General features: G+C 38.6%; 1 protein-coding gene across 2 annotated transcripts in view; it reads right to left on the minus strand.

Moving 5' to 3' along the window:
- ofd1 (OFD1 centriole and centriolar satellite protein) overlaps window positions 1–19,386 on the minus strand; it is a 96,357-nt gene that overhangs the window by 72,008 nt on the left and 4,963 nt on the right. For both annotated transcript variants that reach the window (XM_043700577.1, XM_043700576.1), the window contains exons 2-6: window positions 18,023–18,137; window positions 15,589–15,804; window positions 9,489–9,557; window positions 9,367–9,394; window positions 9,086–9,193 (exon numbers count right to left, since the gene is read on the minus strand). In XM_043700577.1, coding sequence (XP_043556512.1) covers window positions 9,086–9,193; window positions 9,367–9,394; window positions 9,489–9,557; window positions 15,589–15,804; window positions 18,023–18,130 — 529 coding nt within the window. In that variant the 5' untranslated portion in view covers window positions 18,131–18,137. The remainder of the gene's footprint in view (window positions 1–9,085; window positions 9,194–9,366; window positions 9,395–9,488; window positions 9,558–15,588; window positions 15,805–18,022; window positions 18,138–19,386) is intronic.

Here is a 19,386-nt window from a genome sequence, read left to right on the forward strand (position 1 = left end):
TGGAAATCTTTCCCTCTGGACCTCTGTCCTGATGAGCATTTCTCCACATCTCACGATCAGTTCCATGGGCAGTGGCTGCCTCCACTCCCAATTCACAAAAGACATCATTGGATATACATTAACCTCACCACATCATCTCACGTCTCTAACCCACATACAATTCACAACTTTAATATTGTAGCTTGGAGCTCATTGGCACCTTTTGTTGTAATACTGTTGCCAGGATCATTTTATGCACATTTCCTGCACCAACAGGCTGCATCTCAGGGCTCTTAGCTTGCAATCTTAGTGCTCACTCTCATTGCATCTACTTGGATGCTCACAGAATTTCTGCCTTGCCTTGCTTTTCTGCAAATTATCTCATTCTGAACTTACAATTCAACAATGCTTGGCTTTGCGCACAGACATAAAATCAGGCAGCTTGCCAGCAATCATCAGTCCTATTGGAGGGGGGGTGTCATATTTTGATATATGATATATACCAATACTACATACTACTCATTCTTGATGAAGGGCTTTTAACTGAAACATCGACTCTCCTGCTCCTCTGACCTGCTGTTCTTTTCCAGCACCACACTCTCAACTCTGATCTCCAGCATCTATAGTCCACACTTTCGCCTATACTATATTAGTGTCATGCCTGCAGCACATGCCAGCAGTGTGCATGAAAAATACACAGCTATTTAATTGAAGCACAGTCTATGTCTCAAAGTCTAAGCAGAGCCAAGGGGCAGTGCCTGTAAGTCAGGTGGTTTTTCCAGTCAGACAACAGCATAGTCCATTCTTGATCTAAGCAGTTAGGTCAGGGATGCAGGCCATGGCAATATTTCAGTATACCAATGCATGGATTAGTTGCAGGTCAGTTGGGGAACTGCAGAGATCAATTAGAGGTCTGGCCACCCATTAGAGGGAGCTGGATTATCAGAACTTCCACTGTTGCAGTGGAATGGTAGGGTAGTCAATTGTGGGAATTGAAGGCAGCATGCTGAGATGCAGCAGAGAAAATAATTGTGAATAGGGGCAACTAAGCTTAAAAGAATGGGAGGCAATAGAGCATTGGAGGCCATTGGTAACTGTGGGAGTGGGTGTCATTACTCTGGCTTAACCAGGAGGGATTGTCAATGCAGCATAATATTGGCATGTCTAAGCGCAGATCTCAGGCTTGGGGGTTAGGGTGATGTGAATTGGGAAGATGAAGAGTTAAACTGAAAAACTGAGTAGCAGCATATCCAGGACTGATGGTTTACAGAAAATGCAAGGGAGATAGGAATACATTCTGCTTAGCACAAAGTGGATGCATTCTCTTACTTTCACACCTTAATTTACACCAAATTTACATTTATTTTCTCTTTCACCATTAACAACTGCTTTATCTTTTCCACTGCGTTTTTACACCCTTTACCCGCTTGCTCTGCCTCAGTCTCTGTCAAGAGTATAAAAAAAATTTGACAACACCTATTCATTCTGAAGGAGAGTCCCACCAAACACAAAACATTAACTCTGTTTCTCTGCCCACAGATGCTGCCAAACCTGATGAGTTTCTCCTGAATTCTCTGTTCGTTTCTGCAACACACTCCGTTGCCTTCCATCCTCATCTGAATCACAAATGTGCAATTCCCATTAAAGAAACAGTAACACTGTTCAGACAAGGTTCTATCATCATCAAAGGATGGGTTTTGTAGTTTTGTTCTTGTAGCTGTGATTACTCTCAGTCAATCATACACGTGATGATGTAAAGTGAACATACACTTATGAATGTGATTGTCTATTTCTAACGAAGTGTCACCCATATACCTTAGAACCTTTTCTTTATTGTTTCCTTCCAACTAAATTCACTATGAAGTGCTATTCCTAATTGGCAGTGTTTGACCTGGTGCTCAGCTGGGCTTTAAATATAGTGTCAGCAGAACAAATCCCAGAAAGTCCTGGCAGCAAAGAGCACTTGTGCCACTGACAGCATGTGATAATATTAACACAATGACATACAGGCATGATGCAGATGCAAAGGTGAGCAGAGGAAAACTGCACAAGATCACTTGATAGACCTCAGCGAGAAAAATCCCTCCATATAACCACCCTCCACCCCAGAACTGGCAGGCAATTGTTGTTAAAATTAAACCTACTTCCAACGGAATTTTCACCAGTTTAATTTAGAAGTGGTGGAATACACTGACAGATTTCCCTAACTGCTGTCACAGAGCTGGTCCCTTTTTTTCTAAAAGCTGTTCCTTTTCTCAAGGATCCTGTGTCCTTGACCTTTTTCAGAAGGGTCATAAATGGGCTGGGCTCCAATTAGACTAGTTTGATACAGAGATAAAAAGGATTTTGAGAGGCCCTTTGTTTATATGTAAACAGATGAGACTTAAGGCCAAAGTGGTCATGTTTTAGAAGTGACTTGCATAATGGAAGGGGAGTATTCAGGTCTCTAGCTGAGCAGTTTAGTCCAGAACTAGTTGCGAGTTCAGCCGTGGACTGTGTGAACAGGCTCTCTCTCTCTTTCTGCCCTTCTAACTTCAACCTGTCAGGCATCTGTTCCATTTTTCTTACTGCGTTTTAAGGGGGGGGGTTTGCTTTGTGGGACTGTTGTATATATTCAGAACAGCATAATTAAGTCTAGTTTGGATAGACCGAGTTCTGTAGGGGTTCTTTATTCTGTTTGTTGTGTTTCATTGTGTAATTTTGTGAATAAATGTTTGTCCGTTTTAAAACTTGGTAGTCAACCTCGCTAACTTGCACTGGGTAATTTTCACTGTACACTCACCGAAACAAATTGCAAAGATATGGTCTGGGCTGCCTACTTAAGAATCTTTTGAGTGGCCTGGCCTAGACCATAACAGATTGGGGGCTCTTTGTGGAATTGCGAGTGGTAGGTGCTAGTGTCTTTATTTCGGGTGTTGGTTTGGTTGGGTGGACAAAGCTTGGGAGAGTAATGGCTCTTTCGATCGCCAAAAGGTTTTCTGAAAGTGGATGCAGTAACTTTGGAAGTTTTGCAAAAGGTGAATAAGACCAAACAGCAGGAATTAGCAGACAAACTGGAATTGGAACTGCCTGTTTTTGTGAGGAGAGGAGAGGTAATTACAGTAATAGCTCAGCATTTAAACTTGCCAGGGAAACCATCAGCATCTATAGAGATGGCAAGAATTCAATTGCAAATGAAGCAGCTTGAATTAGAGGCGAGAAGTAAGGAAAGGGCAGCAAAAATGAAACAGTTTGAGTTACGATTAAAAGCAGAAGAGAGAGAAAAAGAGAGACTAGAAGAGAAATAAAACAAGAGAACTTCTGAACTTCAAAAACTGACAGGTAAAAAGGAAAGTCAGAAGGCTAGAGATAAAGGCTGAAGGTAGGCTGAGTGAGGAAGAGAGTGAGGATGAGCAAGCCCCTGGTAGTCAGAAGTCTAGTGAGAAACTGTTTAAGTATATTCAAGCATTGCCCAAATTTGATGAGAAGGATGTGGAAGCCTTTTTCATCTAATTTGACAAGGTGGCTAAGCAAATGCAGTGGCAATGTGGGTTTTGTTGATCCAAACAAAAGTTGTAGGTAGAGCTAGAGAGATATTTGCATCCCTATCACAGGACATACCTGGGGAGTATGAGGAGGTGAAAAAAGCCATTTTAAGTGCATGAGCTTGAACCAGAAGCCTATAGGCAACATTTCAGGAATCTAAGGAGGGACCCAGGTCAAACCTAGATTGAGTTTGAAAGGATCAAACAGAGTAATTTCGATAGATGGGTAAGAGCTTTAAAAATTGAACAAACCTATGATGGCCTTAGGGAGGTAATTATTTTGGAGGAATTAAAAAATTCATGGCGTTAAGTAGTGCGAACTCATGTGGAAGAGCAGACAGTTGCAATGGCAAGGTTAGCAGCTAAAGTGGCTGATGATTAGGAGCTGCTCCATAAAACATGGTTTGGCTTCCAGAATCAATTTCAGTCCATGAGGGATAGAAATCGAGGCAGCAAAATCCTCAGGTGGAAAGGGAAAGGTAGGCCTCAGGTGAAGATCATAAAAAGAACTTACCACAGGGTAACCCTTGAGGGGGACAAAGAAACCCCTGAGGGGGAACAAAGAAGTTAAAAAGCTCCAGTATTTTTATTGTAATAAAGTGAGCCACACAAAATCGCAGTGTTGGCAGGCTAGGAGAAAGCCAGATGTAGGAAAACCAGACAAGCCTGGGAGCTTTGTTGGACTAGTAACAAAAAGCCCAAGGGAAGCCAGACAACTGCCTCAGAGTGTACAAGATGATCAGAGTTTGGTTAAGGAGGGAGTGCCAGATCTGCTTAAAAAATATACATGCAAGCATAAAGTTTATTCATATAGGCCAGGAGTAGCAGGTAAAGAGCTTACAATATTAAGGGATACAGAATCCTCTCAATCTGAGATGCTGAAGGAGGAGAAGATATTTATGCCTGAGGATCTATTGCCAGAAAAAGTACTGGTAACAGGAATTCACAGTGAAACAAAAAGTGCTCAATTACACATGGTGAAACTTAAAGAGTCCAAAGAAGAGTGTAGAATTTGTGGTAGGAGTACTGGACAAACTCTGAGCTCCAGGAATACAATTTGTCCTTACAAATAATACAGCTGATTCACTGGTAGGTATGCTGCCTACTCTAGTTGAAACACCAGTACGGACGCAGGAAACTGAAGAAATGAAGGATGTTTATTCAAGAATTTTCCCTGATTGTGTGGTCACAAGATCACAGAGGCACAAGCTGAAGCAGGAGAGTCAAAAGGCACAGATAAGGAAGCTGACATAGCTTTATCCTAGACATTTTTTTCATCAGATAGGTGCGACAGAGCAAGAGTAACGAGGTAAATGTACAAGTATCTTTAGCTCTGTTACGCTTATTGAATTACAGCAGAAAGATGAGAACTTGAAACATTTGTATCAAAAGACAGAAACAGAGGAGAATGAATGCATCCCTGTGTGTTACTACTTAACAAATTATGTATTAATGAGGAAATGTAGACCATCACATTCAAGCAGATGAGAAGTGGGCAGAGATTCATCAAATTGTTGTGGTTCTGTTCGGCGAGCTGGGAATTTGTCTTGCAGAAGTTTCGTCCCCTGTCTAGGTGACATTCTCAGTGCTTGGGAGCCTCCTGTGAAGCCTGAAACGTCTGCAACGCAAATTCCCAGCTCGGCGAACAGAACCACAACAACGACCACCCAAGCTACAAATCTTCTCTCAAACTTAATTCATCAAATTGTTTGCCAGTAGAGTATAGAAAGGAGGTGCTGCGAGTGGCGCATGAGCTACCACTTGGAGGTCTTTTAGGGGTGAGGAAAACACAGGCTAAAATACAAAGACATTTTTACTGGCCTGGACTACACAAGGATTTAGTTGTATTTTGCCAGATGTGTCACACATATCAGCTAATCAGAAAACCACAGGCAGTATTAAAACCTGCACCTTTAATACCTATTCCAGCATTTGAGGAACCTTTCACAAGACTCTTGATTGATTGTGTCGGTCCCCTACTTCAAACAAAAAGTGGGAATAAGTATTTAACAATAATGGATGTGTCGACTAGATTTCCAGAGGCAATCCTATTATGCAATATTACAGCAATAAAGGGTTGTATCAGAGCAAAAAAAAACAATTTTTGCTAGATACAGACTACCAATAGAGATCCAGACAGATCACGATCAAACTTCACATCCAAACTATTCAAGAAAGGTACGGATAAATTGGGAATAAAGCAATTCAAATCTACTGTGTCCCATCCAGAATCGCAGGGAGTGTGAGACAGATGACATCAAACACTAAAGACCATGCTGAGGGCTTATGGTCAGGATTATCCAGATGATTGGGATAAGGGAGTTCCGTTTGTATTTTTTGCGATCAGAGATGCACTAAATGAATCAACCAAATTCAGTCCATTTGAATACATTTTTGGGCATGAAGTATGTGAACCATTAAAATTGATTACGGAGAAATTAATAAGTCAAAATTCAGAGACCGTATATTTGAACTATGTGTCAAATTTTAAGAGAACAATTAAATAGAACTGGAGAGTTGGCTCAACAGCATTTATCAGTATCACAGCGTACAATGAAACAGGAAGTGTATAAGAAATCACAAATTCTTTTGCAATTGGGGATAAGGTTTTACTTCCAGTAACAGATGAACTTTTAAAAGCAAAGTTTAGTGGACCTTATCAAATCAAAAGGAAATTGAGGTGAACTACTTGATAAGGACTCCAGACAGGAAGAAATCTCACAGAGTGTGTCATGTGAATATACACAAAAGGTATTTTGAGAGAGAAGGAAAGCAAGAGGAGAAGGTGTTAATGATTACAGCACAGAAAGAAGAACCAAGTTCAGAGGATTTTGAATTGGACATTCCTCAAATCAAATTGGATAATAAGGAAGTTGTCAAAAATTGGGATAAATTATTGAGTTACCTTCCACAAAGAAATCAAAATGACCTGCAAGAGTTATTACTATCACATAAAGAGATATGCAGAAATAAACTGGGAAGTACTAACCTAATTGTGCATGATGTAGAGATAGGAGTTGCTGTTCTGATTACGCAACATCCTTATAGGCATAACCTGTAAAGTTGGCACAGGTTCAGATGGGGATAGAGCGCATGCTCCCAGATGGCATGACCTAAGTGAGTTACAGTGACTGGAAGTCACCTGTAGTCATGATGCCAAAGCCAGATGGTTCCCAACGGTTATGTGTGCACTATCACCAAGTCAATGCCATTACAAAGACTGATGCATATCCAATTCCACGGTTGGAGGACTGTGTCGAAAAAGTGGGACATGCAACCTACGTTTCTAAGTTGCTCTTGCTCAGAGGTTACTGGCAAGTACCTCTGTCTGAGAAAGCAAAGACAATTTTAGCTTTCATATCCCCATCTGAACCTGTGCCAACTTTACAGGTTATGCCTATAAGGATGTTGCGTAATCAGAACAGCATCTCCTATCTCTACATCATGCACAATTAGGTTAGTACTTCCCAGTTTATTTCTGTTCAAAATCAGTTCAAAATCATGCCATTTGGTATGAAAAATGCCTCAGCCACATTTCAGAGACTGACTAATAAGGCCATTGCTGGATTACCCAACTTTGTGATGTATATTGATGACCTGGTGAGTTTTAGTCACCAGGAAGGAACATTTACAGCATTTATCGGACTTGTTCGATTGACTTCAGAAGGCAGGCTTGGTCGTAAACCTAGCCAAAAGTGAATTTGCCAAAGTCCAAGTCACCTTTTTGGGCCATGTTATTCAACATGGACAAATGGCCCCATGGGATATGAAAACGAAAGTATCTGGGGAATTTCCCACACCGATGAAAAAAGCAGTTCTACGGTTCCTGGAATTGAGTGGAATTTTACCAAAGGTTATGCAGAACTTTGGCAGTGTGCCTGTTCCACTTGTTGAATTGTTAAAAGAAGGCAAGAAGTTTCAGTGGACTGCAGACTGTCAAAAGGCATTTGACAGTTTAAAAACCGTTAACCACTGCCCCAGTATTAGCCACACTGGATTACACGAAGCCTTTCAAGATGCTTATCAATGCCAGTAATGTGGGTTTTGGTCCTGTGCTCCTGCAAGAGGATGACAAGGGAATAGAAAGACCCATCGGGTATTTTTCCTGGAAAAATGTTAATCAACAGAAATATTCAACAGTGGAGAAAGAGACTAAGCTTGGTGTTGGCATTACAAGATTTCAGTGTTTGTCTCAGAAGCATTGCTGATAATATAATCATATATATTGATCATAACATTTGTGGAAAAACTTAACGACAAAAATGCCAGACTGTTTAAGTGGAGCTTGTTGTTGCAGCCACTCAATTTGACAATTGTGCAAGTGGCAGGTTGTGAAAATGTGGCTGTCGAATAGTTGTCAAGACTCGAATGCGATATGGAGACATTCGATGGTGGGTGTGCCATGACGTGAGTTTGCATGTGGTTATGTATGTTTGCATGTTTATAGTTAGTACAGTGTATTTGTGTGTTTTAGACTACCAGCCAGTTTGTTTTTGAAGGGTTTTAAAATGAAGCATCTTTTGATATTGATGGTTTTTTTTCCAAGCGAGTGTCACAAAACTGGTCCCTTTTTCCTAAAAGCTGTTCCTTTCTAAAGGATCCTTGACATTTTTCAGAGGGGTTTTAAATGGGCAAGGCTCCGATTAGACTAGTTTGATACAGAGATGAAAAGGATTTTGAGAGGCCTTTTGTTTATATGTGAACAGATGAGGGTTCAGGCTCAAGTGATCATGTTTTAGAAGTGACCTGTATAATGGAAAGGGAGTAGTCAGCTCTCTGGCTGAGCAGTTCAGTCCAGAACTAGTTGCAAGTTTAGCAGTGGACTGTGTGAACAGGCTCTCTCTCTCTTTCTGCCCTTCTAACTTCAACCTGTAAGCATCTGTTCCTTTTTTTTAAACTGTGTTTTAAGGGGGTTTGTTCTGTGGGACTGTTGCGTATATTCAGAACAGCATAATTAAGTCTAGTTTGGATAGACTGAGTCCTGTAGGGGTTCTTTAATCTGTTTGTTGTGTTTCATGGTGTAATTTTGTGAATAATTTTTTTGTCTGTTTTAAAACTCAGTAGTCAACCTCGCTAACTTACACTGGGTAATATTCACTGTACACTTACCGAAACAAATTGCAAAGTTATGGTCTGGGCTGCCTACTTAAGAATCTTTTGAGTGGTCTGGCCCAGTCCATAACACTACCAACAGCCTTGTTAACCAAAAACTGTTTATTTGCATAATTTATCAGGTATTTGGTATCTTGACATAACCATTGCCAATTAACATTTGCATTAATCACACAAGCCAGTTAAAATAAAACCACAGCAATAAAAAAAAAAGTAAAAATACTTTGTTTTGATGTAACTGCATTTTCTATGGCCATTATTTAGAATTAGCAATCCAAGGACAGAACTATGGAGATCTGCAACTCATAAATTAGGCCAATTGAAAAGAAACTAACTATAGAGACATTGCAGGTTCATCATTCTAAAATTAACTTGCACACTCTGTTGAAGATTTACTTAATTTCGAGACATCACTTAAAAATGTGCTGCAAGGATAAATTCTTACAGAAACCTCCACATCTGTTCCTTACCAATAGATTCCGTGTACTCTGAAGCACAGCTGGTTTGAGTTTCTGCATCCCGATGTGCTCGACTTAGGTGGTAGTCAATCAGATCCATCAGAAACTGAATAAGAAACCCTGCCAGTAACAAAAAAAAAACACTCAAAAAGGTAAATTGCTAACAATTTTGGAAGAATGGCAATTTTTAAAATATATTCTTTAATGCGAATTAGGCACAACTGGCTACACCAACTTCATGCATAATTTTTTCCTGCATGTACAATAATCGAGTATTTGATTTTTTTTTTTACCTTTTTGATTTTTTTCAAGATTTGAAATCTGTAGGAGCACAAAGACAGACAAAAAAAGTTATCCAATGTATGAAAGAGGAAAAGTTAACCACTAAACATATTTATATTAGAATCAAACTCACAATGGATTTGTAAAGCTCTGATCTTGGGTTGATCTTCAAAACCTGCAGGAGATCTCTTGCTGTAAATGCCTATAAAAAAAAGATTGAAATTCAATTTGTAACTTTAACTGCATGTGAGATGCAGATCCATGAAGAAACGCTTACTCTAGACAAATCTACATAATTAGTTTTCCTCCTATTGCAATACACATGTAGTTTGGGTACATCTCGTGATTTACCAAGATTTTAAAAATCTAACAGCAAATACACATACATTATCCCAAATATGCTATTGTAAAAACTGATCAATACTTCCCTTGTACTACAGTCCTGTTAATAAAAAAAAAGGACTGAAGAACCTCAAAAAATAGTTTTCCCACCTTGATGCAGGAAATAATAGCTTGTTTTCTCAAAAAAGTTATAAAACAAACAATATCCATTTCTCAAAGAGAGAATTATGATAACTAATCCTTATATGAACTTGAGTTGCCAAGCCTGCTCTATCCATTTGTTATCACAGCTGTTTGAACAATTTCAATGCCTTTTACCCACTCACCCCAGAACTCTTCATGACATTAGTAAATATAGTCAAAGATTGAGATTCCATGGTCTTCTAGGGTAGAAAATTCTAAAAATTCACAACCTGTAAAAACAAATTCTCCTCATCTCAGTCCTAAATGACACATCCCCCTTACATTTAAATGTGTCACCTTTTTCTAAGCTCCCCAACTAGGGGAAACATCATATCTATATCTACTGTGTATATCCCTTGAAGTACTAATAAGGTTCAAAGAAATCACCTCTTATTCTTCAAAACTCTAGAGAATTGATTGAAAGAATCATATTGGTCACCAGATAATTATAAACTACCTTTCATTCGTTATTACTAAAGCTCGCACTTACCCAAATACACCCATTGTTTGGTATTTACGAGAGTCGAACAATAAGAAATTGTCCTTTGATTAATGAATAACCTTCTGATTGGTTCTGGATTTCAAAGTAACTGATCAAACCATTGAAATAATTCACAAATTTATCTTTTCCTCTGTTTAATCTGACAATCATGCAATTTGGAATTTCATACAGCCCCTAAACGCATTTGTTTTCTGCAACTGCTCCTTAGCCATCACTTTCAAAATATTTATTAGAGATAAATTACATTCAATTCTCATATGCAAGTTACACAAATTATACACCATCAAAAATCGTTGGAAAAACTCAGCAGACCTGGCAGCATCTAAGGAGAGGTAGCACAGTTAATGTTTTGGGTCCAGTGAGCCTTCTTCACAAAATTTATAGACTGCTACAAAACAAAATCAATAAAACAGATTTGAAATATTTTCCTTAATAATTTACTCCATAGTCAGCAGTTAAAGGCATTGAAACAAGTGTGGTGTTGTGCAGCATGCTCATAGGTTGAATCCTTGAATTGTATGGAGTTAACATGGCATAAATCTTTTAGTCTCCACATCATTGCAGAGCAGACACATGGCCCAAATGTCCTTGATATTCAATAGTTTTGCCATCGTGAATCTCCCACTGTCAACATACTGAAGGTTACCATTGAGCAGAAACTAAATTGGACTAGCCATCTAAACATGGTGGCTACAAGAACAGGACATGGGCTAAGAATTTTGCAGTGAGTAACTAACCTTCTGATTTCCCAAAGTTACTCCACTATCTACAATGCACAAGTCAGGAGTCTGATGGAATACTCCCTCTTGCCTGGATGAATGCAGCTCCGACAGTACTCAAAAAACACCACTAAGGACAAAGCAATCCACTTGTTCGGCACCACATCCACAAACAATAAGTTCCTCCAACACAGATGCCCAGTGGCAGCAGTTCTATTATCTAGAATTTTTTAATATCATTCGACTTGTTCATGAAAGAAGTGCAGAATTGTGTTTTGCATCACAGCAGCAGAGGATGACACATCACTGAAATTCTTCTTAGGAGTTGAAAGTACTTCAACATTTCATGAGTGTGCAAAAGAGAAGGAAAAGAAGGGGGAAAAAAAAAAAGGAGTGTTTAAGTTTGTCGTCTTTCTCTTGATGTTCAAGTCCTGAAATTGTCTCTTTTGAATAAATTCTTTGATCAGTCTTCACTGCTTTTACCTTCTAGGCAACATCAATGTCACAGCTGAGGTACCTACTGTTGTGAGAGGTTGACCTCCTAGTCTGCCAATGTGGTTACACTCCAAGAACATAATGTGGATAGACAAGTCCCTCACCTCCTCCAAAAAGCATTGGCAGCACTGTTGAATTGGCACCTTTGATGCTAGAGACTTAGATATTTATAGAAGAAATGAACTTGTGGTAAGTGTGGTAGCTATATGCTAATAGATCAGCTGCATCATCAGTGATACCAGCTTGCACTGAGACTAGGTCAAAGATAGAAAAAAAGTGATGTCTGATTTTAACATGGCTCTGTTCACAACATCAATGGTTAATAAATTTTCATCAGTTTGATCTTAATGTAATGGGATTGAGACAGATTGAGCAGTGAGGGGCTACTTACATTGAGTGAGGGGCCATGATTGGATTAGGGAGTAATCAACAGGTTTGGTCATTTTTACGTCTACAGTTAAATTAGGATTTTTCTAACATTTTTCCTGGGTAAATATTCAGATTGATATCAGAGTCTAATACAGCTCAGAGCTAGAGTTTTGTGGAGGATCTGGCTGGAGGAGGAGAATTGTCTATTTCAATTTCAAATTTCTCATTAAATCCCCAAGGCCATCAGTACATCGGAACTTCTGCAGGGTCCAAATATGTAAATTTTAAAAACTATGGGATATAGATGTCAGCCAGTAATTACTGAGAAGATAGTAGTGAACTGCCTTCTTGAACCACTGCAGCCTATTTATTAGAAAATACACCCACAACACCATTGGGAAACAGGATTTTGACCCAGCATCAGTAAAGGAAAAACAATGTATTTCCATGTCAGGATGGTGAATGACTTGAAGGCAAAATTGAAGTTAGTCATGCTTCCTTCTACCCACCAGCCTTGTCCTTCTAGATGCTAATTGGTGGTCATGGGTTGGAAGGAACTATTGAAGAAGCTTTGCTGAATATCTTAAGAAAAATAAATGAAGTTTCCTTACTACGCTTAAGATATAAATTTCTTTGTAGATATTGGCACTACAATCACATCGTAGTGTGAGATTCCCAATATGTACACTCTGCTCAGGCAGCAGAGAGTGCACTGGCTGGATCACATCCACTGCATGGAGGACGGCCGCATTCCAAAGGATATCCTCTACGGAGAGCTTGCATCTGGGAAGAGACCCACTGGGCATCCCCAATGGCGCTACAAGGACGTCTGCATGAGAGAAATGAAGGCGCTTGATATTGTTACGGAGTCCAGGAATGGCTTGCAGCTAGCCACATGAAGTGGAGAAGCACCCTGAACCAAACAGGGGAAAAGAAGCTGATAAGTGTTGCAGCAGACAAGCAGGCATGAAGGAAGGAGTGCAGCAGTTCTAGCAGATCAATGACCACATACAGATGCGACCACATACAGATGTGACAGTCCCGCTGTCACTCCAGCAGTGGTCTCTTAAGTCACAAGCGACGTTGCTTCAGGGAAGCAGAAAGCAAGAACAACGAGGATGCAACTCCTGGTCAGCCATGACCAAAAGGGACCTCACGAATCACATTATCTTCATCGCAAGATTGTTCCTTTGCAATTACTTTGTGGAAACGCCACCAAAAAGTAGGATTTCACCACCATCAATAGTAGAATAAACTTAGAAGATTTCAGGAAATTACACGTTCTTGGACACCTAATCAGCACTGGCATATATAGGAAGCTCTTCCTGAGTATTATGATCTGCAGACTTTGATGAAGACTCAAAACAATTAACACCACCACTGGGTATTTTCTTTAGAAGGAAGGAAACCCAGTTTCAGCATTACTCAATAAAAGGATTTTCTGTATTAGGTTGTGGTTTCTGCTGCTGTAGCGTGACGGTGATGCCCCTAGTAGAATTAACAAACATTTACCTGTATCACTTTTTTCAAAACACTGATTCTTCTTAGAGGAGATATTGTAGCTGCGACCAAAATCATCAGTTACACCGATTTCAAATAGCAAAATACGATTCAGACCTCCTTCATTAAATCATATGGATAAGTAGAATCTTCATTTACTTCCACCCTTTCTTAAATGTATAAAGACCTAGAATGCTAACTTGCAGCTGATCACCATCATTCTTGGTACATTGTTTTCCTGCATCTCCTAGTCTTGCCCCAAAAGAGAAAAGTTGGCAATATCCTCCTCTGTCCTAGAGTTGGAGCTTCTTCAATGAATACTGATTGACAGCGCAATGTGTCAACTTCAACATAAAAAATATTCAAAGCTACACAAACAGGAAAGGAAAGAACAATGATAATTATTTACAATAGAATGTTAATGAACTTTCTCCCAGTATAATAAAATATAGAAACTTTATCTTCCTTCAGGCAAAAAGAGATTGTTGCACTTACATATTTCAGCTTGTGTCAAATTCTGCACCATGATTTTAAACATTCAATAAAGACTGTAAGCATTCAATAAAGGTTCATCCAAGACATTCAGCACGGAACAGTCCCTTATGGTCTCATCTCACAATGTTGAATATTGATAATTATTAACAAGGTGGTACAGGCGATTTATAATGGAATTAATTGCCTCCCTTGGCTTCTAACCACTCAGTCCATTATAGGATTATAATAGTATAAGAATCAAAGGCCATCATGATGTCCTCATACTTGTTTCTTCTTTGATCTGTCTAATCTGAATGGTATTGCCAATGCTGCAGATGCACACGGCAGTACACTACCTTGATCTTAATTGACCTGAGTAGGTTTGGAGGTGGCTTTTTGGAGGTGTGAAAGGATCCCCCATTAATGGCCCATAAATCACACACCAATTCTTTTACCTTGCATTAAAATCATGGTCAAGTTCTAGATGCTTTGACAACACTAAGATGGAACACTTTAGCTTTGGAAACTGATGATTATTAGTTTACTGTTTACATTAGGTGCAGACGTATGGTAGAGCCAAAACTTAATAAAACCTTCTTCCAACAAGTTTTATTTCCATGCTTAGTTATCATATAACTATTCAGCTAATACACAACTCTCATTCCCTTGCTATCCCCCAAACCACTGCATTCCCTTCAATGACCAGACTACTATCGATTCACATCACTCATCTGCTACCCTATCCATTTACTCAATTACCTATGCAGACTTACCTCACCCATCTATTACTCATTCACTGACTTACCCATGCACTATAGACATTTAGATTTGCCTTATGGAGCTAGAGCCATAAACAGGGCCATAACTTGGTTTCCTCTGATGCTCTGAAGAAGCATTTGTGAATGCACACTTCACATTTCTAGAGAAGCCAAGCTTAGAAGACTCAGCCAGAAAAGTGCAGCAGTGCCAAGGTACAGAAATGAATAAGCAGAGTGACAATCTTCATGAAAAATCTGGATCTGTATTTCTGTCAGAAAAACAGAAATTGCACAACAATTGGCCTGATCATTCCTCCATGACAGATTGGGATTAGAACTCCCAAACATGACTGCCATCAGCACATGCTGAAAATGTGTATGATTGTATGCCGCACACAAGGCAGAACTTAATTTGAATGTGAATCTCCACATATTTAAATATTGTGTCAACATCATTGCCTGGGTAGAATACGCAGTACATTTGTATCCAAAGGCTGCTGAACTGCCTTAGAAGGAGCAACTGGGTTCACCAGTGCAAAGAAGAAAATTGTGAGACCAGTTACTTTTACACATGCTAACAAATATGTGATTATTATTAGATTGTTATTTAATTGATGGAAATCATTAGAAAAAAAAAGACACTTTTTTTATATTGAAAGAACTGGATCAGTCATACCATGAAAGGAAGTGCTGAAAGTCAGACTTAAATTCATGGGAAAGCATCTATAAATAAAGTGACTAATTCTTCCTATGAAAAGCATTTGACATGGTTCATTGGTTTATCCTTGACATCCAACTATACAATAGTCAGTGTGTTGATTTGCTCCAACAATTCCGGGCCATTGCAGCAGTTAAATAACATTTTTAAGAGAAAGTACAGATTTAGCTTACCTTTTCTTTTTCTAAGCCACATTCTGGATAGAAGACAGACAGTGAGTACTCATATCCAATCTTTCGCAAATGGTCTGCTACAATGCTATTTGCAGCCATAACCAACAGAGAACTTTCATCTGTGGAAGGATTCTGATGACGATGACCATTCACAGGTAACAGTCCATTTAAACCAGGATGCGTTAATTCATGGACAAGCTGATTTCGAAGCTGAGACTAGCCAATAGAAAGTTTATATGTGAGGCAAGGTAGTACACAAGTTAGCAACTTAATCTATTAAGGTGCCTAAAATGTTCACTTAAAATCAGCTGGAATTGTTGTTATTTTTGATTGGATGACGTGCCAATTAGTATTTATTGGAATCTGATAACTACACAGTAAAGTAATACGTATCGTTTTACATTTCTGTATTTTCTACTATTGACTGCTCTTGCAATGAGGCAAGAACTATTTTAAAATCAAGTATTCTAGAAGAGATTGTTGCACTTTTTAAAAGTAAACTACAGAAACTCATTGTGTGTGGTGTTTAGTCTGCTGCCTTATTCAAACACTTGGGAGAGGTTTGCTACAGATGAGCTGGCACCAGGGGGAGGTGTGTAAAATTAGATTCTTTAAACAGAAGTAGCTGATTGGTTAGTGGAGTTGTGATCATCCTGACAACAACTATGTGATTGGCTCATTTGTAACTGAGTAGCTTACAAACATGAACAATATTAACAGAAGCTTTTGAATCTTCAGAAGGGGAGGTCGTGTGTCTCTCTGCAGTAAAAAAGACCTGCAGCAAGCCAGTTTATTTACCCCATCATTTACAGCAAGCTGTTGCTTTTAACCAATAAGTCGAAGACTTAATTTGTGAACCAGTCCCTTTGTACCTCATTGAAGAAAGTGAAAAATATCTGGGCAGTGAGACTGAAGAAGTATGCAAGCAAAGAGGATCACCTCAGACAACTCTGTGGACTGATCCACTGAGCTGCTTTCCCAGGTTTCCCTCCACCATAATGCTGAATTTTTTAATGTCTGACCGCATCTGTTTTAGGAGCGGTTTTATTAAGGGGGTTGGACTTTCAACGAGTAGAGTTATATATCATCAGTTCATAGTTATTTACCTTCAGACACAATCAGTTCATTTGTAATAAATAATGATCCTTATTAAGTGCAGAAACGTGGTCCCTTTTCCTGTTCACCCTATGTCCAAATAGACAAATGGGGAAATTGGGAACTTTTGCAATCTTGGATAAAGTCTTTAATTTTTGAGATGCGTCCAGGAATGGCAAAGTTTCATTTCCAGTGCACTAACTCTGAGATGTGACACAAGCGTGCACCCAAAATTAATGTATATTATGTAAGCTGTACAATTATTAATTGACTTCACTGTTCAAAGACATCAGAATAATTATGGGTTTTGAAACAGCATTTGATGCTTTCTAGAAGTCAAGTAAGCAGGATCTTTAAACTTGTGTAAATATGAAATTAAGGAAATGGCAAATAAATGAGGAATTTTCTGTGTGACTGCCAATTACCATCAACTTAAAGCTGCAAGTCAACTTAGTAGATATTTACTAGATGATGTGTATAGGAACGCACAACTATAGAAATATAAAACATTATTCTGCTCATTTGTAAGTACAGTAAATCTTTTATGAATTGGCACCTGTGGAACCAGGAGTGTTCCGGTTGATCAATTTTTCTGGATAATCAAAAGACCCACATAATCAATTAAAAATACGCATTAAATAATAGAAACATAATGCAGGGGGATATACATCACTGTTATAATTTAATTATAGCATAAATCACTTAAATAATAATGCAATTTTGCCTTAAATAAAACTTACCAGCAGACAGCCTTCTCATTCGCACCCTGAACTACTAGGACATCGGTAGATTGCAGCATTTGAGGAGAAATTGATTCGAAATTGAATCCACTGTTGATATTTTGTGTTGCCATTCGATTGAACAAGCATATTTACATTGAGGTAAATAAATTTAAAAAACTATAATAATTGGACACAATATTGTAAAATATTGTAAATTTAAATACCTAATTTTTGTCAGTTTATCAAGAGTTCATGAGGTGCCAGGTGAAACAAAACTTGCTGTACCAAATGCTTTCTCTCTCTCTATCTAACCTGTACAGAGTTGTTATGACACACCTCTGGAGCAATTGGGACTTTAACTCAGGCTTCCTGGCTCAGAGGTAAGAAAACTACTACCTCACCAAAAGAAACCCTTATTAATAAGTGTCTTACTTTACATGGAACAGCTAAATATTGAAGCATTAATGTATGACATAGTTGGTGCTAGAAATAGCTAAAATATGTTTAAAATATGTTTAAAATATAGGGCCATTTTAGTGAGTTTAGCTCATAAAGACACAACGTATGATTAGTACAGAATGTGCTGCAACATACTCTTGTTTAAGATAAAGAAATACCTTTAAAGAATCTAAGACACCCCGACTTTTGAATGTTTGATAAAGTCTTCTCCGAAGTTCTTCTGAAGAAATAGCATCATGACTCCCAGTGGCCATTTTAGATTCCATTTATGTGCTGCAAGTAATTAAAGTAAGAATATTCTTGATGTTTGAGTAATATGATTAATTTTTGTAGGTATAAAATTATATTACAAAGATGTTAAACTTACAAATGAATTTACACCATTAGAATACACCATTTGAAACTATTTCTTGACAATTTGATGAAATAATACAATTGATATTTTTCTTATCAACTGATTATAAATCGTACAAAACTTCCTTTACATTGATCCCACAAATCATATTAGACTCCTATTAATATCAAACTATGGGTGAATATGAATCTTAGCACTGGAAAGAATGAAGCCGAAGAGTTGAATAAGTGGCATAAAGACTGGGAGAAAAGGTCTTCAGTTTGTGGGGGACAGACACCAGTACTGGGGGAAAAGGGAACTGTATATTGAGAGGATCTTAACCCTTGGACCAAGATGAAACCAACATCTTGGCAAAACATATAAATAAGACTTAACTGAGTGCTTTTAACTTAATTCATGTAGGGTTGAGGAGGATTTAAGTGAGGGGAGATTTGGAAATTGAAGAGAAAGGACAAAATAATCGTAATTTGGATAATAGTATTCAGTTTCACAGGAAAGCTCAGAAAGGTGAGAATAAAGAGTGCACAAGCAAATAAGGTCAGAGTAGGAAACATACTAAGGCAGAATGAAAGGCATTTTATCTGAAAGTGTTCAGTATCATGACCAGATGAATGAAGTGATAGTATAATTAGAAATAAGTATGTTATGATAGCCATTACAGAGATGACAATTTCCAAGATAAGGAAAGAAAGAAAGAATGGGGGAGCAGTAGTACTGGTTCATAAAGAATTAGGTTAGTACAATAATGAGAAAAAGATTTGACATGGCAAGGTTGCATGGATGAATGATTTTGTAGAGTGTTTCCGGGACAAAGGCGACATTTGAAATATTGCATATAGTTCTGGTTGACACACTATGAGAAGGACATGGATGCTTTGGAGAGGATGCAAAGACAGTTTACCAGGATGTTCCCTGGTCTGGAGAGTCTGAGAAGAGGTTGGATTGTTTTCACTGAAAAAATGGGGCTAACAGGCAACCGGATAGAGATTTTCAAAATTATGAGAGGCATAGATAGGGTGAATAGTCAGAGGGTTTTTCCCAGGGTAGAAAGGTCAACTACAAGAGGGCACAGGCTCAAGGTGAGAAATGCAGGGCAACTTTTTCACAGAGGGTGTTGGCTGGCTGGAATGTACTGTCAGATGTAGTGGAAGCAGGCACGTTAGCAAC

The sequence above is a fragment of the Chiloscyllium plagiosum genome, chromosome 12, assembly GCF_004010195.1.
Source record: "Chiloscyllium plagiosum isolate BGI_BamShark_2017 chromosome 12, ASM401019v2, whole genome shotgun sequence".
NCBI lineage: Eukaryota > Metazoa > Chordata > Chondrichthyes > Orectolobiformes > Hemiscylliidae > Chiloscyllium > Chiloscyllium plagiosum.